The following is a 27,017-nucleotide window of genomic DNA, read 5'->3' as shown; positions in this document are numbered from 1 at the left end:
TCTTGTATCAGGGGATTTCCTCCATCAGCTGGTGTTAAAACTGGGGGAAGTCCATTTCAACTCTTCTCCATCTATGAAATAAATAAGCAACCCAATGTTCTCTCATCTCATCCAGCGCAACCTGGATGGTCACTGAATGCTGCCGGAGCTGAAATTTCAATGGAAGTTGGGAGGACACTTTCAGGGAAGAACTTTTCAGATTCACAGGGTGTGTGTGTGGATTCTATACATCTTTGCTAGTGAATGCCCAGAAAACCTCAATGCAGGCCTCTTAATCCTCCCATTAGCAATGGTTTCCTGAAGGTACATGGGGCATCAGTTTTGAGAAGTGGAGTTAGACATGGGTTTGGTAAGTGCCTGGGAGCCTGACGGTGCAAGGCCGTCTGTGTCTACTGCAAAGTAAGCTTCATTGAGTTCACTGGGACTTGCTCCCAGGTAGGTATAGGATTGCAAGCCTAAGCCATTCTATAATTAGAAAGGTAAGGAGAAATAACAACAACAACAACAATTTATTTATTATACCCCGCCCATCTGGCTGGGTTTCCCCAGCCACTCTGGGCGGCTCCCAACAGAGTACTAAACACACGATAAAACATCAAGCATTAAAAACGTCCCTACACAGGGCTGCCTTCAGATGTCTTCTAAAAGTCCGATAGTTGTTTATTTCTTTGGCATCTGATGGGAGGGCATTCCACAGGGCGGGCGCCACTTCCGAGAAGGCCCACTGCCTGGTTCCCTGTAACCTCACTTCTCACAGTGAGGGAACCACCAGAAGGCCCTCGGAGCTGGACCTCAGTGTCTGGGCAGAATGATGGGGGTGGAGACGCTCCTTCGGGTACACTGGGCCGAGGCCGTTTAGGACTTTAAAGGTCAGCACCAACACTTTGAATTGTGCTCGGAAACATACATATACATGTACATATACAAGGTTAGAGTTGTCATCGACTTTTCTCCTTGAGATAATTTTTGAGATGATCTCGAAGGGTTCTGCTCCAGCTATGTGAGGAATTTGAAGGAATGAGTTTGGCTAAAGCTAGCACAGCTTCATAGAAAGTTTCATACATAGTGAGGCATGAGGAAAAATACAATTCTGTTCTCATCCGAAGGCAATTCTATCCAATTTGTACATTCTAAAACAATGTGAGGAAGAACACCATCCATCGGAATTCATACTTGACTGAATTTTGCAATGCAGTTCTCTCAGCAAAGAATGGTTGCCAAAAAATAAAAAATTCGACACTGTGTGTATTCTCTAAGTCGTGTTTATTTTATTAAGGGAAAGTGTGCTTGAAAAGCAAACATATTTGGGGAAACAAGGTACCATAAAAGTCTGATATTAGAGGGAAATGCTGCCAAAAAAATCTGTGTCAATCATTACTGCATGCAAACATGTACTGATTAGGAGAAATGAACACAAGAAATGATGGCGAATTTTCATGAAGATTTTGAAATGTGTGTGTGTGTGTGTGTGTGTGTGTGTGTATCTGGGAGACCAGGACTCAACCATAAAACTCATTGGGTGACCTTCGGTCAGTCACTGCCCTTCAGTCTAACCTACCTTAAAGGGTCGTTGTGGGGATTAAATGAGGCAGGAGAGAACCACGAATGCCCCCTCAAGCTCCTTGGAGAAACCGGTGGGATATACATGCGACAAACAACAAGAGCAACAACATATCCAAACTTGGGGCAGAACTGAATTTAAGGCTGGGAAAATGAGAAACGGAGGGGACCAAAATTTGCAGATGCTTCCATCCCTAGTTGGGATCGGTGGCTAATCGTAACAACCTTTTTTGAATAAACGAAGCAGGCACTGCCAAGTCTGTTTGCAGCTCTTTAGCATAAGTAAAACCACTTACCTTGGAAATTGCGTAACCCAAATTTTAGAAAGACCTCAGTCCCCATAGAGCGCAATGGACCCCTATAACCCTTATGGTTGATAACAGGTGGGGGATGTGAAATTGATTTTTCCACTCCCTTTTATTGCAGCAATTAAACTTTTCTTCTTAGTATTCAATTTGCTATCCCTCCTTGTTCACCAAAGGGGAGAATAAATAGCCCCTGAGCATGTAAAGAGACCCAGTTAGTTCAGAGAGAAAGGCAGGGAAAGAAGGATGGAAGGGGAGAGAGAGATTCAGAAGCCTGGTAAGAGCTTTCGCTCAGGTCTGCCTCCTGCCTCCCTCGCTATCTGGAGAGCGCAGCGAAGATCTTAGCAGCTCTGCAGACAAACCCTCCCCACAGCTCTTGCAGTGAGAATGCCTTTAAAAAGCACTTGGGAACAAGAGCGCAGCAGAGTTTGTGAAGGAAGGCAGAGAAGTTGCCTGGGCGGAGGAAGCTGGTGGAGGAAGGAGGGAGGGGGGAAGAAACAAATTGGCAGGCAACTCGTGGTGCCTTGCATCCGTACCAGAGGCAGCATCAATTGTCAATGTTCCTTTCCTCCCTTTGTACAACACCCCTTTCCCTCCTACAGACCACCCAAAGCCCTATAAATAACCGGAGCGCTCTCTTCCTCCCTCAGACTCCTCTCTCTTCAGCAAGGAAGCCTGTGAGCTAGAAGGCAAGAGGGAACAGGGCAGAGATGGCCAGCGAATTCAAGAAGAAGAAGTTCTGGAGGGCGGTGGTGGCTGAGTTCTTCGCCATGAGCCTCTTCATCTTCATCAGCATCGGCGCGGCGCTGGGCATGAATTTCCCCATCCCCAGCGCCAACGACACCGTGCCGCGGGTCCAAGACAACGTGAAAGTCTCCCTGGCTTTCGGGATCTCTATCGCCACCATGGCCCAAAGCGTGGGGCACATCAGCGGCTGTCACCTGAACCCGGCCGTGACTCTGGGCCTCCTGCTCAGCTGCCAGATCAGCATCTTGAGGGCCGTCATGTACATTATCGCCCAGTGCTTGGGGGCAGTCGTGGCCACAGCCATCCTTTCCGGGATCACGTCTGGGCTGTCGGACAACTCATTGGGGCTCAATGCGGTAAGGCGACCCATCCCAGACTTCCTTCTCTGCTCCTCCTCCTCTGTACCTGTACCTGTCTGCGGGTTAAGGCTCCAGAAAACCACAAAAGGAGATTTGCTCTACTCAGCTGCCTTGGGGGGCAGGTTATAAAGACATAGCAGAAATTGATAACTGAACAGGTGATGTGTAGCTTTTAAAATTGCATAAAATTTGTACTAATTTGGTCACAGTTTGTTAAAAAACGATGAGAAATCAATTTTAAAAACTGGCAAAAAAAAACCCCTCAAGAAAACCAATAGCCTCAAAAGGCCAGATGTTTGGCCACTGGTTTCCAGAGCCATTTGTTAAAAGGGTGTGGAGGTTGCTGGGTCTCTTTCCAGGGATGTTGGAGTCGTAAGGTGGCAAAGGTAGCAGATGTTCCAGAAGGTGGCCAGCTTTTATTTTCATTGGTCCAGCAGGGCCCTTTCGCTTCTACCCTCTCTGCAACAGGACAGGGTTCGGCAGGTGCCATGCGTTCTGGCTAGATGCAAAGGGAGGCGAATGGGTTTTGCAGAACGAAGGCAACTGGGGAGAAGCAGCTGACAAATTCTCTCTTTTTTAGGAAGGTTCCAAGCTTGGCAGTTCTGCTGGCTGTCTCTGTGGCTGGTCACACTGGGTGGGAATTTCCACACACAGATGTGAATGGCCAAAGAGCCCTGCCAGAAGAACGTTGACAATCCTATTAAGATTCTTTCTTTCTTTCTTTCTTTCTTTCTTTCTTTCTTTCTTTCTTTCTTTCTTTCTTTCTTCCTTTCTTCCTTTCTTCCTTTCTTCCTTTCTTCCTTTCTTCCTTTCTTCCTTTCTTCCTTTCCTTCCCTCTCTCTCTCTCTCTCTCTCTCTCTCTCTCTCTCTCTCTCTCACACACACACACACACACACACACACACACACACACTATGGAGACAAATGTAATGGGAGTGTCAGATGGGATGGATGCAAAATGAGAGTTCCCCTTGAAGACCATGTTACAGGTGTTCAGGATTTCCATGGTTTTTCTTGGAAATAGCTTCCTGGCAGGTAGAAATTTCAGCTGGTGGTGGTAACCAATTCCCCATCTCAGCATTTCATTCCAGGGTGAAAAAACCACACCTGTTGATTTTCTGCCTGGCAGCTGCTATTCTGAAAAGCACAGGAACTGGGAGACACCTGCTCGTTTCAGTCTGGCTAAAACCCCTTAGGCGTTGCTTCGCGTGGGCTTTGACCGAATGGATTTACTGGTGAAAAGCACTAACTCCTGGAGAGCTAAGGATTCAACCCTAACCTTTGCCGCCACATGCATATCTTGTAATCGTCAGCAACTGTGTATTTCTTATCCTTTTCTCTGGTTGCTTACTACGTTGGAGGTATTCAGTGTCACCAAAGCCATTGTAGGGCTGTCCAGTGTTGAGTTCGAGTCGGCTGAAGTATCTTTAAGAGTGGCACTGAAGGGAGAATTCTGCCAGAGGCACCCTTTTCCTTACCCAGAACAGTAACAGCAGTGGCTGGTTCCTCCGGTCCTATGCTGCCAAGTTTCCACAAGTGGGAGCTGCAACAGAAAGTTGCAGTGCATCCTTAACCCCTAACAGGACTGCTCCTAATCAGAGTCCCAGTCATGCCTTTCCATTGTTAGGGGCTAAAGCCAATTCACTCTACCTTCTTGGCTTCCCGTCGCTCTTTTCCAACTCAGCAGTTCTTGACTTTTGGTGATCCCTGAGCGTGTCAAATCTTCATTAGCCTTGCTTTTGTTGTGTTCTTTCCTCTTTCCATGTTTTTGTTTTATTCTTTAAAAGATCACCTGCCCTTTTGCAAACCTTGAGGCTCCTCTGAGCATGCTTCGCGTCCTCTGGTTTGGCTCCAGTTTTGCTGGCACTCAAAACAGGTGATCAACATTGGAGGAAGCAGTGGGTTTGGTCCTGGGGTACATGGGGTACATGCCTACATAATACCTGTACTCCACACCTGCAGAGGCATTTGAGCACTGAGCCCAGGTATATCCTGCTCTTTGCTGACTGAAGGAGAACCACAGGAACACTGGCATTTGTTGGAGGCAATCCGACTGGTCATGCTCTACCCCTTGCGCGTGGTAAGAAGGGATAACTGCTACAGTTGTCTCTTGAGAGTTGACCCATCTCTCGAAGTAGATAGGGCTCATCGCCTAGAACAGGGAAACCGACGCCCTCTAGATGTTGCCGGACTACAACTCCCATCATCCCTGACCGTTGACCATGTTGGCTGGGACTGCTGGCAGTTACAATCCAACAATATCTGTAGGGTCAGAGGTTCCTATACCACCCACCCTGGATTTGGGGACAGCCATCTCCAATTTGGCATCCTCCGCTGTTGTTGGAACCTCCCAGCCAGCATGGTCAATGGACACACTCAGATCAATATTGGACCACAACTCCCATGGTCAATGGGCAAGGACCATGGGAGTTGTAGTCCAATGTCGATCTGAGTGCACCAGGCTGGGGGAGAGACTGTTCTAGGACCGGAAACCCAGTTACGAGCTGCTTCTTCCATTAATACTTGTGGGAGGTGTGGGGTGGAAGGCAGCATTTAACCATCACGGGGGGGGGGGGAGCAGCTGAAAGAAGGAGGGGGTCCCGCCCATGTCCCGAAGCTGCTTTTTCCAGAGGCCCAGAGTCATAGTAACTGGGACGCGGGTGGCGCTGTGGGTTAAACCACAGAGTGTAGAACTTGCCGATCAGAAGGTCGGCGGTTCGAATCCCCGCGACGGGGTGAGCTCCCGTTGCTTGGTCCCTGCTCCTGCCAATCTAGCAGTTTGAAAGCACAAAGTGCAAGTAGATAAATAGGTACCACTCCGGCGGGAAGGTAAACAGCATTTCCGTGCGCTGCTCTGGTTCGCCAGAAGCGGCTTAGTCATGCTGGCCACATGACCCGGAAGCTGTACGCCGGCTGCCTGGGCCAATAAAGCGAGATGAGCGCCGCAACCCCAGAGTCGGCCATGACTGGACCTATCGGTCAGCGGTCCCTTTACCTTTACCTTTAGAGTCATAGCATGTTGTCTGCATCTCCACCGTGGGCCAAAAAGCAGCTGGAGGAGGGGGGAACCTTAAGCTGAAAAAGGACAAGGGGGAGGGTTAAAGACCCTCTCCTTAGTCACTCAGCCACCTTTCACAAAGCTGCAACTTGCCTTGGAATGTTGTGTGTTAAAAGAGAGAGAGAGAGAGACCTACAGAGAGTATTGCCCAACTCCACTTAAACATGCCCTTTGGAGCCTTAGAGAGCTCTCCAGAAAATTGCAGCGTCTGGTCGTCCCAGCCGCCTCCCTCCCACCAGCTGGCTTCCATCCAGCGCACCAGCGGAGCAGTACTTCATTCAACTTGTTTTTATTATTGCTTCTTAGCTGCCCTGAGCCCAGCCTTGGCTGGGGAGGGCGGGGTATAAATAAAAAATATTATTATTATTATTATTATTATTATTATTATTATTATTATTACTGCTCCAGACCTTTTAAACATTTACTCTGCCTTAAACAAGCCCCCTCCTTCTCCGCGGCTGCTGCAGACGGGCTCATAGGTTTCGAGGGAGGGCTGTCAGAAATTGGGGGGGGGCGCAAGGGTGTGTGGAAGGAGCCTGCCCCTCGTAGGAGGCGTACAGCAAGGCTAGGGGATGTCGATGGGCTACAACTAAGTATGGACACCCCCTGAGGTCCTTAGAGAGAAAGGCGGGATATAAATGCAAATGACAACAATGACAATCATAATATTAATTTCAGTTCCATTCGTTATTCCTAGCCTTGAGTTTGGTTTACCACTTTTCTATATCGCTTTGTCCTTTGTTCAAAACGAAACCAAAGCGCTCACAGAAATTTGCCAGCATTTTAGTGAGCGTTCCTCCTAATCTACACATTTTTGCACCCCCCCTAAATTTAATGCATTTTTGTATGTGATTTTCACCAAATACACGCATCTTCACGAACGTGTCTCTCCAATAAGTGCATTTTCTTGCACGTATTTTTGTTGTTGGGGGAATTGCATTGCAAAATTCAGAGAAGGGAAAATTCCGGACAGCTGAGTCTCATTTTGGGCATTGCTATTGGAAAGTGCGAATTTAAATACCAAACTGAATTTCTTCCCCATCCTCGTCTACTTTTTTAAAAAAATAAAAAGGCACATTAATTGCTTCCACACAATTAATGTGAAGTGCAGTTTGACCCTGAGACCCTGGAAAACACCCACCTGTCAGTTAGAACAGGCAACACCTAGAATTTTTATCCATCTGCTGCTTTTATTCATTCTTTATTGTCATTTTCCTAAAAGTAGTTTTCTCTTGCAAGCCAAGTTGGAAAAAACAAAAGGGCCGGCCAGCAAATTCTATAAGTAAATCAGCAAATAAATTAGCGGAACGACCGCCTGACTCAATAGAAGGTAACCACAAATGTCCATGATGAATCAGAAAGAGTTTCAGCCAACGCCCAGGAACATAGGAAGCTATGTTATAATGAGTCAGCTCAGTAGAGTCTACACTGGCTGGCAGGAGCTCTCTGGGATTTAAGATGGGGAGCCCCCACCCACCCCTATCTTGAAATACCAGGAACTGAACCCAGAACCTTCTACTTGCAAACCACAGAGCCACAGCCTGCAGTGAGCCATACTGGTGAGATCAGAAAAGCTTCTGGTCTTATCAACACTTGTTGTGCTTTCCGCAGAATCACACAGGCTTTTATCCTCAGGAGGAAATTAATCTTCACTGATAATTCTTTTGCTTTGGGCACAATGAGGGGTGAGCTCTAAGGCCTTATCAGCTGTGGCTGAGAGATCTTCTTCATCAAGCTCTTTGTGGCTTAGGGCCCTTGTACTTATGGGAATGTCTTTCCTGGTATGCCCCGCAGAGAAGTCCATGAATAATCATAGTTTAGAGGTCCCGGGCCCTAAGGAAGTTAGATTATCCTCCAGCAGGGCCAGGGCCTTCTCAGTGATGGCTCCGACTTGGTGGAACGCTCTGTCCCATGAGACCAGGGCCCTGCAGGATTTAACTTCCTTCTGCAGGGCCTGTAAAACAGAGCTATTCCGCCTGGCTTTCAATTTGAACCTGGCCTGATCTTTTATTCCCCTTCCTTCCCTCCCCCTCCCTTTTTTGCAAAGATTACCTGCTCTGGGATCCCACAGCTGGTTCTCCCCTGGTCTCCTCACTGGTCCAAGTGGGACTAATTTAGCCAGCTAGCCCTGGTGATCATCTAATGTTTATTGGATGGATTTCCCCCCTGATTTTTGATTTTATTGTTATTTATGCTTTATACTGTATTTTATGCTGGTTTTTTTTTTTTTGGTAGCATCAATTAAGTGTTTTAAATTTGTTGTTAGCCGCCCTGAGCCCGGTTTCCTGAACTGGGAAGGGTGGGGTATAAATAATAATAATAATAATAATAATAATAATAATAAGCCCTAAACTCTCAACAAGACCTCTGGTGCTGGTGAAAGACTTTATAGGGGTGTCAACTTGACTAAAATATGGGGGGGGGCAGGTAAACCTCACCCCACATAATCGATCCCATGATGTGATGCACACACACTATTTGAATGGCAATGGCCATCTTTTGGGGGGCGGCGGTGAAGGGACCTCAGCCCCTAGGAGTTGGCTCCTACAAGTCTTTTCAACACCCAAACAACAGCTTGGGACCACAACATAGGTTAAAAAGTTGTAGCATCATATCCCCGCTGGGCCCCAATCGAGTTTACATCTCACCTTGAGTCCCCTTCTCGCTGAATCCCCACAACACCTTGTGAGGTAGGCTAAGTCCTAGTCCAACGCCCTAACCACTACACTACACTGCTGCCCTAAATATGAAAGCCTGCTTACTTTGAAGCAGACCCCGCTGAAATGACAGGCTCAGCTGCCGTGTAGGGCGGGGTGAATCTGTCAACTGGACTTCAACTCCCATCACCCTTGACCATTGACCATGCTGGCAGGGGCTGATGGGAACTGTAGTTAGGGACAGGCGAATCTTTGGTTTCTCCTTTCCCCTGTCTTCAGTTCTCCATAGCCCCACATCAATTTACAACATTCCGTTTTAAGTCCCTGTGAAAATTCACAAGCATTTTAGTCCAGATCTTTCCCGATTATCTACTGTGTGCAATTCATTTTTTTGCAAAGCAATTTCACCTGACATTTCCCCTGTAATGTGCATTTGTTATGCCTGCTCTCCCCCAGCACATTCACCTTTGTACACATTACTTGCTGGGGGTGGGTGGGGGAAGCATTGCAAAATTTGATGAAGACTGAATTGATTCCCTCCCCCTCTTTCTCCCCCCCCCTTCTCCTTCTGTGATGGAACTTCTATTTGGGGACTTCCCTGGCTTTTTTCTGGCCCACGTAGGACCAGTCTGGATAGTTAGCCTTAGGGAAGACTTAACGTTTTCAGTCCCCAAAAGTTTTTGATTTGAGTTTCTACTGAAATGAGGGTGCATTTTAATGTTGTATTTTAATCTTGTTTTTTTAAGTTGCATTTTAATCAATTGTTTTCATACCTGGTGTTAGCTGCCCTGAGCCCAGTCTTGGCTGGGGAGGGCGGGGTATAAATAATTTTATTATTATTATTATTATTATTATTATTATTATTATTATTATTATTATTATTAATTGCGAAGGATGGCTGTGTTTCGGTTTGTGAATTCCTCCCCCTGAAAAGTGACAATTTAGGTAGGTTTGCCTTTAAATGTGATTCAAATCTATTTCCCTCCCCCCCCCTTCCCTCCTGCCACCCCCATTAACCTGAAACAGCTCAGAGTCAGTCTCTAAAACGGAGGCTTGCTCATTCTCTCCGAAACCACCGCTGTAGAACTGGCCCACGCAGCAAAAAAGAAGGTAAAGACCGTGCTGGTCGCGATGCCAAGGGATGCTGTGTCCTCCAGAAAACAGTTGGAGGAGCTGACAAGAGCTATTAAAGATGTGTGGTCTGGTTTCCAAGGGAGCACGGCTTCCCCAGAGTCGTCATAAAAAAAACCTCTGGTGTTCTGGGATTCCTCAGCTAGGAGACAGCTTTTCCCTTTCAGAAGAATCTTTATTTGCACCAGCCACTAGCCACAGCAATAAAATAAAATGCAACGTACTGAAGACAGTGGTGAAAACTTACCAATACAAAATACATTCTAGAGCAGGCACAGGCAAACTCGGCCCTCCAGATGTTTTGAGACTACAATTCCCATCATCCCTGACCACAGGTCCTGTTCTCTAGGGATGATGGGAGTTGTAGACCAAAAACATCTGGAGCAGGCTTCCTCAAACTCGGCCCTCCAGATGTTTTGAGACTACAATTCCCATCATTCCTAACCACTGGTCCTGTTAGCTAGGGATGATAGGAGTTGTAGTCCCAAAACATCTGGGGGGCCGAGTTTGCCTATGCCTGTTCTAGAGGTTTACATCAATAATCAAATAATAGATATTATTCTAATTGCCCCTGCTAAAAAAATTGCAGTTTTTGCTGTCACCTGATTATCTTGATCTGCCAGAAGTAAGTAGCAATGGTTGAGTGACCAGATATGGATAGTAATCGAGGGGTAATAACTCTGCAAATCTTTATAAAGAAGGCAAGCTAGAAGCCCATGAGCTACTGATTCAATACTGCCATCTCCACGTGGAAATAACCGTTTTTCCAGCAGGATTTTTTGAAATCGACCCTCAAGTACAGCTAAAAGGCAATACAGTGGTACCTCGGGTTACAGACGCTTCAGGTTACAGACTCCACTAACCCAGAAATAGTACCTCGGGTTAAGAACTTTGCTTCAGGATGAGAACAGAAATCGTGTGGCGGCGGTGCAGCAGCAGCTGGAGGCCCCATTAGCTAAAGTGGTACCTCAGGTTAAGAACAGTTTCAGGTTAAGAACGGACCTCCGGAACAAATTAAGTACGTAACCAGAGGTACCACTGTGTATTTAATCTCGCGTAAGTCAGAGCGTGTCTGTATTTTGGAATGATTTAATTTTGCAAATAGCGTGCCGACGTGTCAAAATGACTAGGTGGGACATAATCATACTGTGGACCAAATGTCCTTATCGTGGCCAAATTATTCTGTCGCTCAGTATCATATAGGCGCTGTCTAATTAAATTATTTGCTTTACTGAAGGCCAGTGCTAATAATGGTTGTGGTGATAAACCAGAAAAGTAAAGCTTTTGGTTGACAGTTTTAGTCCAAGCACTCTCAGGACAGTCTTGTGATACTAAGGGTCATAGACCGGTGGGGTTTAAATTTAGCCGACGCCAATAATTAAATGTCCTACACCAAATCTGTAATTCAACAGAGGGGACATCAGCCTCCAAGAGCAATGAAGAATTTGGAACATAGGATGGAACCCAGGAAAATCTTTTCCTTAGGAATTTGATTGAACAGCTTCTGTAGACCCAGCATGGAGAAAGCTCCGAAAACCAAGTGGTTGTGTGAAGAGGGTTCGTTTCTCCTGAATTTTCTGCTCCTTTATCATTTTGGTTTGATCTTCTTCTTCTTGAGTGATGCAAACTGGGAGTCACGGCCGCGCATGGGAGACAGGGCTGAAGCCAACTCAGGGAGCGAAAAAGGAGCCAGAGTGAGACAAATTCACACCAGGCACTTAAACCACTCATGGCTCCTGATGAATAATTCTGTGAGCTGCAGTTTGTTACAGGTGCTGGAGCTGTTAAGAGGCTGCTTATTCCCCTCAGAAAACTTCATTTCCCAGAGTTCCCCATGAAGAGCGATTTATTGTTAAGTCGCTCTGGGAATTGTAGCCTTGTGAGGGGAATAGGAGATTTCCTAACAGTTCTCAGCACCCTTCAAGTGCAGCTTTGGGGGAAGCCATGACTGTTTAAAGTGGGGTCATAGTGCTTTAAATGTAACATGTGAATGTGGCCCGTGTGGGCGAGGCCATCCCTGGATAACTTTGTCGAGACTCATCATTTCCCAGATGTTTTCCCTCAGGAGGAGCGGCCATCTTAGCTCCAAATGTCACACAAGGTGAAAACCTAGGGGGCTGTAGGATAAACCCCTCCCTTTCCAGGTCCCATTGGCACCAAATATTTAAGACAGTCTCACACCACGTTAAGCAGGCCTGGCTCCCCCACAAAGTCTTCTGGGAACTGTAGTTTATTAAGGGTGCTGAGATCTGTCAGGAGACCCCAAATTCTCCTCAGGGAGCTACAGTTCCCAGAACGGTTCAAAAACCAACCGTTCTTCCCAGGGACCTCGGGGAATGGTAGCTATGGCTACGGCTTCAAATGGTTTAGAAAGAACATCATAAAAATTGCAAATGTGACATGTTAAAACGACTGTAGGAGCTGAAACTCTGCTGGGTCTCAACAAAAATTACCCTGCGCGTTTGCATTAGGGGAAGGGCAAAGGAATTTCTCCAACTGCATTATCCCCGCATGAAGGGACGGACAGAAGTGCTAAAAGTGGTTCTCCGGGGAGAAAAAATACATGCCCAATTATCTCGCGGCATCAAGCTGTCAGCTCCTTACCTGAATATGAAAGGTCCAGCTTCCCCCATCCCTAGTCGCCCAGCTCAGTTCCCCATCTCCATCCTCTCCCTCCCTCCTAGGTCTCTACAGACGTCCGCCTGCAATCCTGCAACCCACTCTATATTTATACGGTTTCGAACTATATTATTAACTGTCCCCGGAGCCTTAAAGTTTCCACAGACTTGCAAGAACTTAAAAATATAAGAACTGCTGGAGTGGATCTGGCCAAAATGAGCCAGCCAGATGTCTTGAGAAAAATCCAAGGCGGGGGAAGATGTGGATATTCCCAAGTTTGTAGAATCTGCAAGCATTCAGGCACTGGAGTTACAGTGTCTCTGAAAATGGAATTTCTATGTTTTAGCTCTTTCAACTTTTAAAAAAATGTTATAGATTATGTAATATAATGTACTTTGAATTATACTTTTCTTTCCACCTCCTCCCACTCACAGAGGGATGCTTCTCTAAAAGCCTTAGCAACTAATGAACAGAAGCAGTAAAGCCTTTGAATCTGTATAACCCGCTGCAACAAAATGTTGCAGCCTGAAGTGCTTCTGTTGAGGGTTCAAGCCACCCTATTCCATGCTTCCCTGGTTTTCTATTCTTGCAGCTCCACCCAACAGACACTCACCATTTTGTAGCCACTGAGCCACTCATATTTCATTGGCGTGTTTCTTTGTTTTTCCTGCAAAGCTTAGGATCCCTTAAACTTTCTGATCCCTTCGTCTTGTGTACGCAAGGCACCTCTTTTTGCTGCATAAGGATTCACACTCAGAGAACAGAGCTTAGTATTAGTATCTGTGATGGCTGATCTAGGGCATCTTAAAACATAAATGCATCCATTCATCCATGAACTCACGTCAACACTGGCTTGGAACAAATGAGTTTTGACATGCCTTTGAGAAACAGCTAAATGAGGGTTTCTGTCGATCATTCAAAGGAAGACATTTCAAAACCAAGGATGCCAACATCCAACAGATCCAACATCCAACAGATCCTCATTGGGAGGCCGTATACAGGATAGGATCTTTCCTAGGGATCACCATCTTCGGTGGGGAGTGGTCTTCTGGGAGAAGCATAAAGGTAAAGGGACCCCTGACCATTAGGTCCAGTTGTGACTGACTCTGGGGTTGCGGTGCTCATCTCACTTTATTGGCCGAGGGAACCGGCGTACAGCTTCCGGGTCATGTGGCCTGCATGACTAAGCCACTTCTGGCGAATCAGAGCAGTGCACGGAAACGCCGTTTACCTTCCCGCCGGAGCGGTACCTATTTATCTACTTGCACTTTGACGTGCTTTCGAACTGCTAGGTGGGCAGGAGCAGGGACCGAGCAACGGGAGCTCACCCCATCACGGGGATTCGAACCGCCAACCTTCTGATTTGCAAGTCCTAGGCTCTGTGGTTTAACCCACAGCGCCACCCGCATCCCTCTGAGATCTGTTAGAAGACCCCAAATTCTCCTCAGGGAGTTACAGTTCCCAGAGCGGTTCGAAAACCAACTGTTCTTCCCAGGGAGTGCAAATACTTTGATATGGGCAAGGTATATTATTATTATTATTATTATTATTATTATTATTATTATTATTATTATATTGTCTCCATTGCAGGCAATGAAGAAAACCTTATTAGGGAAAATGGGGTGCTGCCCTACTAATCAGTGTGCTCTCAGCTAGCCTCCATCGGCCTCCCATCTTAGTTACAACTAGCTCAGTGGGGCGGATGCCTCAATTATCACCAGCTGCCAGCAGTTGCCTTCGCTCCTGGGCAATCGTCCAGGGGGCACAGATGTATTTTTCACGAATTAGCGTTTCAGCAGCTGCAGGCCTTTACAGCATCCGATGCCAGTGAGTTCCATAAGTTAGGGTTGCCATATTTTGAAGAGGAAAAAAAGAGGACACATTTGCCAGCTTCTGCTTTTTAACTGTAGTGACTCTACCCGTGAAAAAAAGGACGTGTCCTGGAAACGAGGACATATGGCAACCCAACGAGGTTCTTGGTGCATGGTAGGACGTGGGGGGCACTGTGGTCTAAACCACTGAGTCTCTTGGGCTTGCCGATTGGAAGGTCGGCGGTTCGAATCCCCGCAATGGTGTGAGCACCCGTTGCTCTGTCCCAGCTCCTGCCAACCTAGCAGTCTGAAAGCACATCAGCACAAGTAGATAAATAGGTACCACTGCGGCGGGAAGGCAAACAGCATTTCCATGTGCTCTGTCACGGTGTTCTGTTGTACCAGAAGTGGTTTAGTCCTGCTGGCCACATGACCCGGAAAGCTGTCTGTGGACAAACGCTGGCTCCCTTGACCTGAAAGTGAGATGAGCGCTGCAACCCCATAGTTGCCTTTGACTGGACTTAACTGTCCAGGAGCCCTTTAAAGGTAAAGCGACCCCTGACCATTAGGTCCAGTCGCGACCGACTCTGGGGTTGCAGCACGCATCTTGTTTTATTGGCCAAGGGAGCCGGCATACAGCTTCCGGGCCATGTGGCCAGCATGACTAAGCCGCTTCTGGCTAACCAGAGCAGCACATGGAAACGCTGTTTACCTTCCCGTCGGAGCGGTACCTATTTATCTACTTGCACTTTGACGTGTTTTCGAACTGCTAGGTTGGCAGGAGCAGGGACCGAGCAACGGGAGCTCACCCCATCATGGGGATTCGAACCGCCAACCTTCTGATTGGCAAGCCCTAGGCTCTGTGGTTTAACCCACAGCGCCACCCGCACCCACTCCAGGGGCCCTTTACCTTATGGTACATGCTCATTATGCACGGCTGAGCTGTTTGACGCAGCACTAAGTGGATGCAGCAGGTCTCAGATAAAATGAAGCCACTTTTTTTCTAGAATGGCTATATACCTCTATTCTCAGCAGCCAGGTTGGGAAAATAAATGCGCTGTCTAATGAGCACACACAGAGAGATACTCCCTTTCCCTCTGACATATGCTTTGCATTAGAGGTGGGAAAATGGAAGGGGTCTCCATGGAAATGGGTAGGGCGGCAGCTGTTGTTTTTCAGCAAGAGCAAAAGGGGAGGAAGTTTATGAAGCCTAGAACTGGTGCTGTAGGAAAGGGAGGGATAGGAGGAAGCGAATGTCCGCATGGGAAAGAAATGCAACAATAGCAGAGCAGGCTGGAAGTAGATTTTCCGGAACTCTGCTTGAAGGCAGCACCAAGAGAGAAAGAGAAAGACACACACACACACACACAGAGAGAGAGAGAGAGAGAGAGAGAGAGAGAGAGAGAGAAGTAGAAAGGGCGTGTGATTTAAAACCCAAAGCTGTCTCCTGTAGCCATTGCCTAAGCAGCTGCGATGCTACGGAATCTTCACAAACATTCCAAGTGCTGAGGTTGGAGGGAGACGCAGGGAGTGTTGAGAGCTGATGCTTATAATAGGCGAGGGAGCCTCACACAGGATCTAGGAACAGATCGAGCTTTGTGAAGTTCTGTGAGGTTGATGCCAAGTGCCAGGATCCTGTCAGTTCATTGGTAGGCATGTAATAGAAATCTTGGCCTTGCAGGGTGACTCAGTAAGAAAATAATAATAATAATAATAATAATAATAATAATAATAATAATAATAATAATAATAATTATTATTTCATTATTTCTACCCCGCCCAGCAGTGTACCCTTACTGCAGAAGGAGAAGCCTAGTTCATTTTCAGCAGGGTAGTTCCCTTCTGCTCTAACCATTGCACCTTTAATTGATGCATGATGGGCAGGAACGCAATAATTGAAGTTTTTCCTGGCAGGGAGGTACAGTGATGGGAAACGCCTGCCGTGCCCAATCTCTGCCAAAACTGCAAAGGAAGGATGCCTCCTGAGATCTCAGCAGCGGATTATGGCACTGTGGAACCTCATATCTATAAATCCTCACCCACCTTGGTCTGCGGTGCATGCCGATGCAAAACCCAGCAGTTTTCTCTCATCCTGTCTGGCACATGGGCCACTGAAATCTTCTCCGCTGTGGTCTTCCATTCTCTTCCCACACATCTATCCAGGACTGTGCTGGCAAAATCTCCCTCATCCCCTCTCTTTGCATGCACCACGTGGGCCTTGACTTCCAGTTCAGTCCTGGATCTACTATAGACTCCATTCTTACACCCAAGGCTTTTTATCTCGGCTCTCCTACTTTGATACATCCCAGCTAGGGAAGGGAGATAAATCTGCTATGTTTGCATTTCAGTGCCAGCCTACTAATTCTGCCTTTCTGAAGCAGTATTTGACCGGCAAAGCAGCTTGCCTTGGGAATTTGCACTTCTCCAAATGTTGTGATCAGTTCCCCACCCAAATAACGTGTACCCAAAAAGTGGGGGCAAATTGTCCACAGATATGCATATCATAGCAAAAGCAACATATAGAAAAGAATTACCGTATTTTTTGCTCTATAAGACTCACTTTTTCCCTCCTAAAAAGTAAGGGCAAATGTGTTTGTGTCTTATGGAGCGAATGCACGCTGTGCAGCTATCTCAGAAGCCAGAACAGCAAGAGGGATTGCTGCTTTCACTGCGCAGCGATCCCTCTTGCTGTTCTGGCTTCTGAAATTCAGAATATTTTTTTTCTTGTTTTCCTCCTCCAAAAACTAGGTGCGTCTTGTGGTCTGGTGCATCTTATAGAGCGAAGAATACGGTATATTAGGGGGAATAGGTTTGTAGAAGCGTGTACCTTAGGTGAAATTGCATAGAAAAAAGTGTGTATATTAGGAAAGATTTGTTGGTGAATTCTCAAGACGACTTTCCAAAAGAACAATCACTATCTGATGTAGAAGTCTGGAGAACCAAAGGCTGGAAGAGTCTCAGTTCGGAGTCTGGGAGGTGCTGATCATTTCACTCAGATTGGACTCAGCAAGAATCAAATCCCTCAAGCATCCGTACTTGTATCCAAGCCTAAGGGCATTTAGCTGAAATAACCACACATGAGAGGCAGTGGTGGTGTAGTGGTTAGAGAGTCGGACTAAGACCTGGGAGGCACGGGTTCAAATCCCCACTTGGCCATGATGCTTGGGCCAGTCACTGCCTCTCAGCCTGACCAACCTCACAGGGTTGTTGTGAGAATTAAAAATGAGGAGGAAGAACCATGTGTGCACCCTTGGAAGAAAAGGTGGAATGTAAATGCAAGAAAACAAACAAATATATAAATTCTCCCCCTCTGCAGCCCACCCTCTGATTCTCTTCTCTTCACCTGTTGCTTCCTCTGCGCTAAATATTGATTGTAGGATCCTTGGGGCAGAGACTTTTTCTTCTTTTCCTCTGCAAAGGGCATGCATGTTGGTGGTGCTACATAAAGACAAGAATCACCACCTAAGGGGGTAACTTTTGCACTCCTCATTTGCTTGCGTCCTGGGACTCTACTTTCTCTCCATCTTCCATTATGGGACACATTTTAAAATTCTTATCATGTATTTTATTCCCCCATCCCAATCTTGTTCCATATACTATCTTAAAAAGGTAAAGGTAAAGGGACCCCTGATCGTTAAGTCCAGTCGCGGACGACTCTGGGGTTGCGGCGCTCATCTCGCTTTATTGGCCGAGGGAGCCGGGGTACAGTTTCCGGGTCATGTGGCCAGCATGACTAAGCCGCTTCTGGCGAACCAGAGCAGTGCACAGAAACGTCGTTTACCTTCCCGCCAGAGTGGCACCTATTTATCTACTTGCACTTTGACATTCTTTCGAACTGCTAGGTTGGCAGAAGCAGGAACCGAGCAACGGGAGCTCACCCTGTTGCGGGGATTCGAACCACCGACCTTCCAATCAGCAAGCCCTAGGCTCTGTGGTTTAGACTATTTTATTCCCTCCTCCCAATCTTATTCCATATACAGTGGTACCTCGGGTTAAGAACTTAATTCGTTCTGGAGATCTGTTCTTAACCTGAAACTGTTCTTAACCTGAAGCACCGCTTTAGCTAATGGGGCCTCCCGCTGCCGCCACGCCGCTGGAGCACGATTTCTGTTCTCATCCTGAAGCAAAGTTCTTAACCCGAGGTACTATTTCTGGGTTAGCGGAGTCTGTAACTTGAAGCGTATGTAACCCAAGATACCACTGTACTATCTTATTCCTTCCTAAACCTGGGACTTTCTTTATGGCAAACATATATGCATAGCCGACTGAGTTATGAGCGCTTTTTGCCTAACAATTGCAAGTCAATGGGTTTTTATTTTATTACTTTTGGTTGTTGTTGTTTGCTTTTATGCCCAATCACAGATGTAGCTGCTGCTTTTGGCCTTTTTTTAATTGTGATTGATCATATACCAATTTCTTAATGGTCTGGAGGAATGTTGGAAGTTTTTGGTTTCCTAAAAAGAAAGTGAAGCAATTCCCTTTTATTTGTGATGCTCAGGTGGTGAGTGCTGTTGGTTAGGAACAGGAACAGAACTGCCCACATACAAATGACAGGTGCCAACAGGCTCAGCGGAACCCCAAGGTTTGAAAAAATAAAAAGGGAAAAGAATAGAAGAATAGAAAACATAAAAGAGAGAGGAAGGAAGAAACCCCCAACAGCCGAATGAGAAGTGATTGCTTAGTGGCTGTGGCAATGTTGATTGAATGTTGGGGTGCAAGGATGGAAAAGTGGGAGGAAAGGGGACAGAATAGAGGGGCCAGTATCCCCCAGAAAGGACCATTCCACACTGCAACACTTTGTTGCGCGTCCCACCTGTATATTAATTAAAACACAAAATTCATTTCAAGGTGATTGCTTCAGGGTTGCCTTGGAGCTGGAGATGAAGAGGGCTGGGTTTTAGGAAGGGAAACTGTCTTTAAGGTTGTAGAATCATGGAATTGTAGAAGAGTTGAAAGGAACCCCGTGGGTCTGTGCAGGAATCACAGCTAAAGGATCCCAGAGAGAGGGCAAGGGCAGCCTTTGGGCTTTCAAATTCCAGCAACACCCTGTGCAAGGTTAAAATTTGGTGCCCCTACCTCCTACCTTCCATTCTGTTCAATTCTCTATGTCATGGTGACAACGCCCTGATAGATAGATAATTTATTACGGTCAGAGAACAGCTTATAAAACACACTTGGGGGTACAACCCCAAAAGGAAAACAAACATTTAAAACAATGTACAACAATAAATTTAAAATTTATAAATGTGATAAGCATATAGACACTTAAAACTTAAAGATAAGCTACCGCAGAGAGATGACCCAGAGTCACCCATGGTGATCAGAAGGCCGGCGGTTCAAATCCCCGCGATGGGGTGAGCTCCCATTGCTCTGTCCCAGCTCCTGCCAACCTAGCAGTTCGAAAGCACACCAGTGCAAGTAGCTAAATAAGTCCCGCTCCGGCGGGAAGGTAAACGGCGTTTCCGTGAGCTCTGTTTTCCATCACGATATTCCATTGTGCCATAAGCATTTTAGTCATTCTGGCTACCCAGAAAGCTGTCTGTGGACAAACTCTGGCTCCCTCGCCCTGAAGGCAAGATGAGTACAACAACCCCATAGTCGCCTTTGAGTGGACTTAACTGTCCAGGGGTCCTTTACCTTTTTTACCTTTAGGAGGGACTGTCATTCCTTGGAGATCTTTAAGCAGAGGTTGGGTGGCCATCTGTCATGGATGCTTTAGCTGAGATTCCTGCATTGCAGGGGGCTGGACTAGATGACCGTTGGAGTCCCTTCCAAAGGTACAATTCTATAATTTTAAACAGATCAGGAGCACCTTTCTCCTACCAAACAGGTAACCGTGCACAGCTGGGATCCTGGCTAAAGATTTGTCAGGGATGGTGATGGAGGACTGGACAAGCTTCTTGAGACTCTTGCTTGCCAGACGAAACTTTGCCTTCCAGACTGAAACAGGAGAGGAAGCCTTTGAAAGTGCCAGCGGAAGGGTTTTAACTTAGCAATCTGGGCCAGGGATGATGGAGAGGCCAAGGGAAAGGTGAACGGATCCATCCCTAAGTGTTTCCCTAAGTGTTTGATATCAAGGCAGGATTACTACTGGAATGACTGCATTTTTAAAAATGTCTCAATCCAGATCTCAACGAACTGAGTGGCAAAAGCGTCTGGTTCTCAGCCAGCGGCTAAAAGTCGGGGAATGTGTCAACACTTAAAAGGCTTGGCTCCTTGAGATGCCTAAGCTGGCAAACATGGTTAATGGAGTAAAGCTACTTGTTTCCTCTTCCAGCTAAGTCTCTCTTCCAACTGGCGTCTTAGAGTTGGGTCTCCCACCCATCCACCCCACTTCAAATGCTTTTGTGAGAAAAGGTCGCAGTGGGAGGTGCCAAGAGGTAGGGAAAAGTGCACACCCAACACTTAAAGCCCATTTAAAACACATGGGGGAGAAGCCTGGGAAGTGTAGTTTGCAACAATCCCAGCTCTCTTAAAAAAACTACAGTTCCCAGGATTCTTTCTGGGAAGTCATGTGCTTTAAATGTACATAGCTGTCAACTTACAGATTTGAAAATAAGGGACCAGCAGCCTCGAAAATAAGGGATCAGCAGCCAAAATAAGGGATTTTCCAAGCACGGGTATGTTCAACTTCTGAGCCCCTCCAAGCCAAAGGCAGAAAGCCCAACCAGCAGCCAAACGAAGCCTCAAGCGGTGGTTTCCACAGCGCAGCAACCCGGCAAAGGGGATGCAGCAAGGAAAACCACCGTCACCTCTCCGCTGGGAAGCGCTGAGCAAAGGCGAGTCCCCAGGCAACGCGGCCGATTTGATCGGCACAAGGCATGCAAGCTCTACCCCCCCAATCGTTCTTAGACTCCTTATTGGGTGAGCAACACAGCCAAGTAACACAGTTGGAGCCTCCCTCCTCCCTAGCCGGCAGGGAGGGAGGGAGAGGAGCTGCTTCCTTTGAAACCCGGGAAATTTAAGGGACATCATCAATAAGGGACAGCAGTGGGACACAGCGCTGGGATAAGGGACTTTCCCTCCAAATAAGGGACAGTTGACAGCTATGTAAATGTATGGTGTGTATTTCCAGCCCTGAGGATGCCCTGACAGGCTTGGGAAACTCTTTCAACTATTAGGAAACGCTATTAGTATGAGGGATTTTGTTGTTGTTTGTGGTGGGGTGGGGAAAAGCAGGCTAAGGCCACAATTGGACCATGCCTAGAAAACACAGACCCTCCAAGTGTCCCTATTTTCCAGGGACAGTCCCAGATTTACAGAAGCTGCCCTGGTTTCTCACTTGATCCAGGAATGTCTGGCTTTTCCTTAGGACATCCCTATTTTCATCGGAGAAATATTGGCGTATATGGAGTCATGCAACCCCTGAGCCAAGGACATGTGTAACTAGACAACCTTTAGAAGACGTCTGAAGGCAGGCCTGTATAGGGAAGCTTTTGAATGTTTAATTATGTTTTTATATATGTCGGAAGCCGCCCAGCATGGCTGAGGCAACCCAGTCAGATGGATGGGGTATAAAGATTGGTGGTACCTCGGGTTACATACGCTTCAGGTTACATACGCTTCAGGTTACAGACTCTGCTAACCCAGAAATAGTACCTTGGGTTCAGAACTTTGCTTCAGGATGAGAACAGAAATCGTGCTCCAGCGGCGTGGTAGCAGCAGGAGGCCCCATTAGCTAAAGTGGTGCTTCAGGTTAAGAACAGTTTCAGGTTAAATATGGACCTCTGGAACGAATTAAGTACTTAACCTGAAGTACCACTGTATTATTATTATTATTATCAACAACATTATTATTATTGAATAGGACACCCCTATTTTCATTGGAGAAATGTTGGAGGGTATGAAAGCACGGGGCTGAGTGTTTTGCCTTTGCCTCACCACTTTCCCCCGGAGAACCCACTCTTTAGTGCTAAATTGGAAGAAACAGCAATTCGCGGAAAACCTGATTGCTGTTTGTTCTGGTTCAGCACTGAGCTGTGGGTTTTCCCAGGGCAAACAGCAGGGCAAACAGAAGAATGGACAAGCCCCCCTGTTGATAAGCATGAGCCACTGATGTAGCGACTTGAATGCAGCACAGATCCACAGGAAACCCTGGCAAGCGTTGCTATGTTAGGAAGATTGTTTATGCAGCAAGCTGAAATCCATCGTTTGGATGACACACACAGTTGTGGTCACTTAGGGTGCCATGGCAAATTTGGGACAAACAAGGGTGTTCAGCCTGATTGATGGGGCTTCTCCATCTGCAGGTTCCCTGGATACATTCCCCTTCGTTTCTTCGCTTGCCACACCCGTGTCCTTGGTGATGACATTTATTCTCCTAACATTGGTTTGGTAGCAATCCATTGTGGTTCTGTTTCAAAAAAGGAAAAGTTGGGGGTGGAGAGCGGTTCATATTCCCCCTTTGCTGTTCTTAAATCGCTTTCTGAGTAAGTGCCTATTTTAGTATTTGCATCTTTACCTATCTTGCTGAGATCAGCGGAGTTTTAATTTATTTCTCCCCGTGGCAAAACGCTTCGGCTTCCAGCTTCATCAGCTACTACTTTCCCCCTTTCCCCTCTTTCATAATAGTAAAACTTTGGGTCACCCAAACACACACACTGGCAGGAGATTCAGCCTGGGCCAATAGAAATACTTACCGTATTTTTTGCTCTATAAGACTCATTTTTTCCCTCCTAAAAAGTAAGGGGAAATGTGTGTGCGTCTTATGGAGCGAATGCAGGCTGTGCAGCTATCTCAGAAGCCAGAACAGCAAGAGGGATTGCTGCTTTCACTGCACAGCGATCCCTCTTGCTGTTCTGGCTTCTGAGATTCAGAGTATTTTTTTTCTTGTTTTCCTCCTCCAGAAACTAGGTGCGTCTTGTGGTCTGGTGCATCCTATAGAGCGAAAATGGTACTTAATTAAGCATGGATTAAGCAATGGGGGGCCATTGCCCCAGGTGAAATTTCTTCAAGGAAGCATTTTACTCCACATGCCAGCCCCACACTGCCTTGCAAATCCAACACAACATCTCAGCCTCGCAAAGCAGCATGATCTGGACTGATTCCGTCTGATCTGGACAGACTGAAAGGGCGAGTGCTTGCCCTGCTGCCCCCTCCTCATATCGCCCCCCATGCCCCACCCCACTGGTATGCTGGTGCACAAACACCCTGGGCGCCATGAGGACACACTCTGGCACTGGTGGAGCATCTCTGCCTTGCATGCATGAGATCCCAGTTTCAATCTTCAGCATCTCTCTAAAACCCTGGGGAGAAAGCTGTTGCTTGTCTGCATAGAGAATAGTGAACTAGATAGGCAAGGTAAAAGGGAGTTGTAGTTCAACAACATCTGGGGAACCACAGATTGAGAAAGGCTGCTGTAAGGTAAAAGGTAAAGGTAAAGGACCCCTGGACGGTTAAGTCCAGTCAAATTTGACTATGGGGTGTGGCACTCATCTCTGCTTTCAGACCAAGGGAGCCAGAATTTGTTCACAGACAGCTTTCCGGGTCATGTGGCCAGCATGACTAAACCGCTTCTGGCACAACAGGACACTGTGACAGAAACCAGAGCACACGGAAACGCCGTTTACCTTCCTGCCGCAGTGGTACCTGTTTATCTACTCGTGCTGGCGTGCTTTCAAACTGCTAAGTTGGCAGAAGCTGGGACAGAGCAACAGGAGCTCACCCCACCGTCGTGGGGATTTGAACTGCTGACCTTCTGATTGGCAAGCCCAAGAGGCTCGGTGGTTTAGACCACGGCGCCACCCGTGTCCCTGAGCTAGATAGACAAATGGCTTGACCCAGTTTAAGGCAGTTTTTTACGATCCTAAAGATGCTGGACTCAATCTCTTTTCAGCCCAATACAGCAAGACTCTTCTTGTGTTCCTTCCCTCCCTCCCTCCTCCTCTATTTCCCCAACATAGCGTTGCCCATGGCAACCATTAGTTTATTTGGGAGACGTCAGTTGGATCCTTTTGGGCAGAGGGCTAAACTTGCTCACAACGATCTGAAGTCATTGCAAACGACTTCATTTGCATGACCCCCTCCAGGGTGGCTGAAAGTGATTTGAACATCCTCTCCAATAACAGCCACACAGGGCCCTGTTTCTTGACATAAGCTTGTTCCATGATCCAGCTATTAATTCAGTTGAGGCAAAACCCCATGCAACACATTTGCTTTCCCCAACAGTGTCCTGGGATTCATAATGATCCCCAACTGGGCTAGCCACACAGATGATGCATCACCTCTTGGTACATATAAACCAGGGGTCAGCAAACTCTTTCAGCAGGGGGCCAGTCCACTGTCCCTCAGACCTTGTGGTGGGCTGGACTATATTACGGGGGGAAGAAATGAACAAATTCCTATGCCCCACAAATAACCCAGAGATGCATTTTAAATAAAAGGATACATCCTACTCATGTAAAAACACGCTGATACCCAGACCGTCTGCGTGCTGGATTTAGATCCGGCCAGATCTGGCCCCCGGGCCTTAGTTTGCCTACCCGTGATATTAACAATGAGCCGCTTGTGGTAAACTTTGCTGCTGTTTCCAAACTGCTTGTGTTTGTGCAGGGCGAGTTGTCAGTGTAACATCTGCCTTGCAGAGAAAATTTAAGGAGGATCGAGCTGGAACTGCTAGCCCACAAAATTCACGGACCACTTTAAGTTTCCTTCGTCTTACAGCTTCTCTCAAGAATCAAACTCCTTGCATTGTTCTCCTGAGATGCAGTTCAGCTGCTTTCTTGAACACTTTTCCTTTTGTGGTTGTGTTTTTCCACTGTAAACTTCTAAACTATGGTTTATTTATTGTAACCCATCCTATTGAAAACTGTCTTGCTAAACCTACCCGCTCACACCCTTTAGTTTGCCATGTCCAAAGGCTTTCTGATTTATTCCCAGCTGTCTTTCACCTCCCTCCATGAAAAGCATTCCCACAGGGATGAGACAACGGCATCCTCTAAACGAAACGACTCAGCAAACGGAATGGTTCTGCGCTGGCAACCATGAATGAGAGACCCAAAGAAATACAGATAGTTACTGTCTGTCTGCTAGGCTCATAATACTCTTCTTTTTATATACCTTGGAGCTAAAGGGGACCATAATTCTTCTCTTTACAGTCTGTTACCCCCACCTGCAACTAAGGCACACAAAAATGATTCCTGGTTTCTTGCCATGCTCTAGAATTAGGGGGGATCTGCCGGTTTGTTGTTAGTTGAGGTTGGCTGAGGAATGAGCCATGCTCTCTCTTCTGACAAGGACTGGACCACCTTAGGCTGAAAGTGAGGGGCTGCTTGCTTGCCCCCCCCTGAAGAAGCCCCACCCCGGACATGCTAGTTGCTAAATAATAATAATAATAATAATAATAATAATAATAATAATAATACATTTTATTTATACCCCACCCTCCCCGGCCAGAGCTGGGCTCAGGGCGGCTAACACCAGTAAAATTACAGTAAAAACATAATAGGAAAAAACCCCAATTTAAAATACAGGTTAAAATGCAATTTAAAATGCAGCCTCATTTTAATAATAGCCCATAGATCAAAACCATAAGGGGAGGGAAACACAAAGGTCAGACTGAGTCCAAACCAAAGGCCAGGTGGAACAGCTCTGTCTTGCAGGCCCTGCGGAAAGATGTCAAGTCCCACAGGGCCCTAGTCTCTTGTGACAGAGCGTTCCACCAAGTCGGGGCCAGTGCTGATAAGGTCCTAGCTGAGACCAATCTAACCACCTTGCAGCTCGGGACCTCCAAAGTGTTGTTATTTGTGGACTTTAAGGTCCTCTGCGGGGCAGAGGCAAATAAGTCCCAGAAGTGGTGCAAACTTGGAGAGAAAGCTCTACCTCCTGCTGTTGCTGATTGCACGAACTGGGCTCTACTGGGGAATGCAGTTAGGAGTGTCAGTTTGAAATAGAGAAGTCCTTCCAAGCTTTTACAGAACCCCAATTAGAAACGTTGCTAGTTCTGGGTTTGGAAGAATGTCAAAACGCATTTCAAAATTTCCCTGGGGGCAAAACAAGGGGGCACCTGCTGTGATGCAGTGTGGGGTGGTCTCCAGTTCAAGATACTTTTCTCCACCCCTGTCCCTAAACGATCAGCACTTGGTATGTCCTGAACATGCTCCGTTCTCATTAGGCTGTTTTTAGACACCCCTCCCCCAGTTCCCCTCCCAAAGTTATTTTGAACTTCTGCAAACTTTAGAGTTTGCTTGAGTCTGCTGGCACATCTGCTGTTTCTGCTGCAGAAACTGTGGCATTTGTAGAATCATAGAATTGCAGATTTGGGAGGGACCCAAAGGGTTATCTACTCCAGATTGCCCCCTGCAATGTGGGAATCACAGCTGAACTTCAGAAACAGAGCAATAGATTCCATGCGGACTGTCACCCAGTCCCACCCACCTCAAGCCTGGAGTGGTACAGGCCATGAAATGTTCAATTCCTTGATTCTGATGATTGGTCCTCGCAAAATGGTATGTAAGAAAGGGCCATCCGATGGTATGGAATTCATGGTGCCCAGATGACCCTGTTCCTCTTCTTCTTTCCCCTTCTTCTTTCTTTGGTGATCATTCATAGCCAAGTAAAATTGTCTTCCATAAACACTGTTTTAACGGTGAGTCCATAAGTGACTGTGGAGGCCAATTCTGGAACCACGCATCCTTCCACAGTGGGGACATTGGTTTCTGGGCAGGAGTTGATCATGGTGTGGATTTGCCAAGCATGCCTTCCTCTTAGCATGTTTCTCCCTTGCGTCCTGAGTTTGAGTGTCTTCAAAGCTCATGACACCTTTGGTAAAG

General features: G+C 46.8%; 1 protein-coding gene across 3 annotated transcripts in view; it reads left to right on the top strand.

The window, feature by feature from the left end:
* Positions 1–2,185: 2,185 nt before the first annotated feature.
* The window catches only part of AQP1 (aquaporin 1 (Colton blood group)), a 34,298-nt gene continuing 9,466 nt past the window's right edge, over positions 2,186–27,017 (top strand). Inside the window, exons 1-2 of one of the 3 annotated variants that reach the window (XR_014517444.1) lie at positions 2,186–2,418; positions 2,516–2,968. Coding sequence is in view for 1 of the 3 variants with exons in the window: in XM_083467251.1 (XP_083323377.1) it covers positions 2,576–2,968 (393 nt within the window). In the remaining 2 variants the exon portion in view is untranslated. Of the gene's footprint in view, positions 2,969–27,017 lie in introns of all 3 variants that reach the window. The other 2 variants (XM_083467251.1, XR_014517445.1) reach the window with 2 other exon arrangements.

This window comes from Podarcis liolepis, assembly GCF_965112155.1.
Source record: "Podarcis liolepis genome assembly, chromosome: 12".
Lineage (NCBI taxonomy): Eukaryota > Metazoa > Chordata > Lepidosauria > Squamata > Lacertidae > Podarcis > Podarcis liolepis.
Note: the sequence above shows the minus strand (reverse complement) of the source record. Positions and strands in the feature narration are given on the sequence as shown.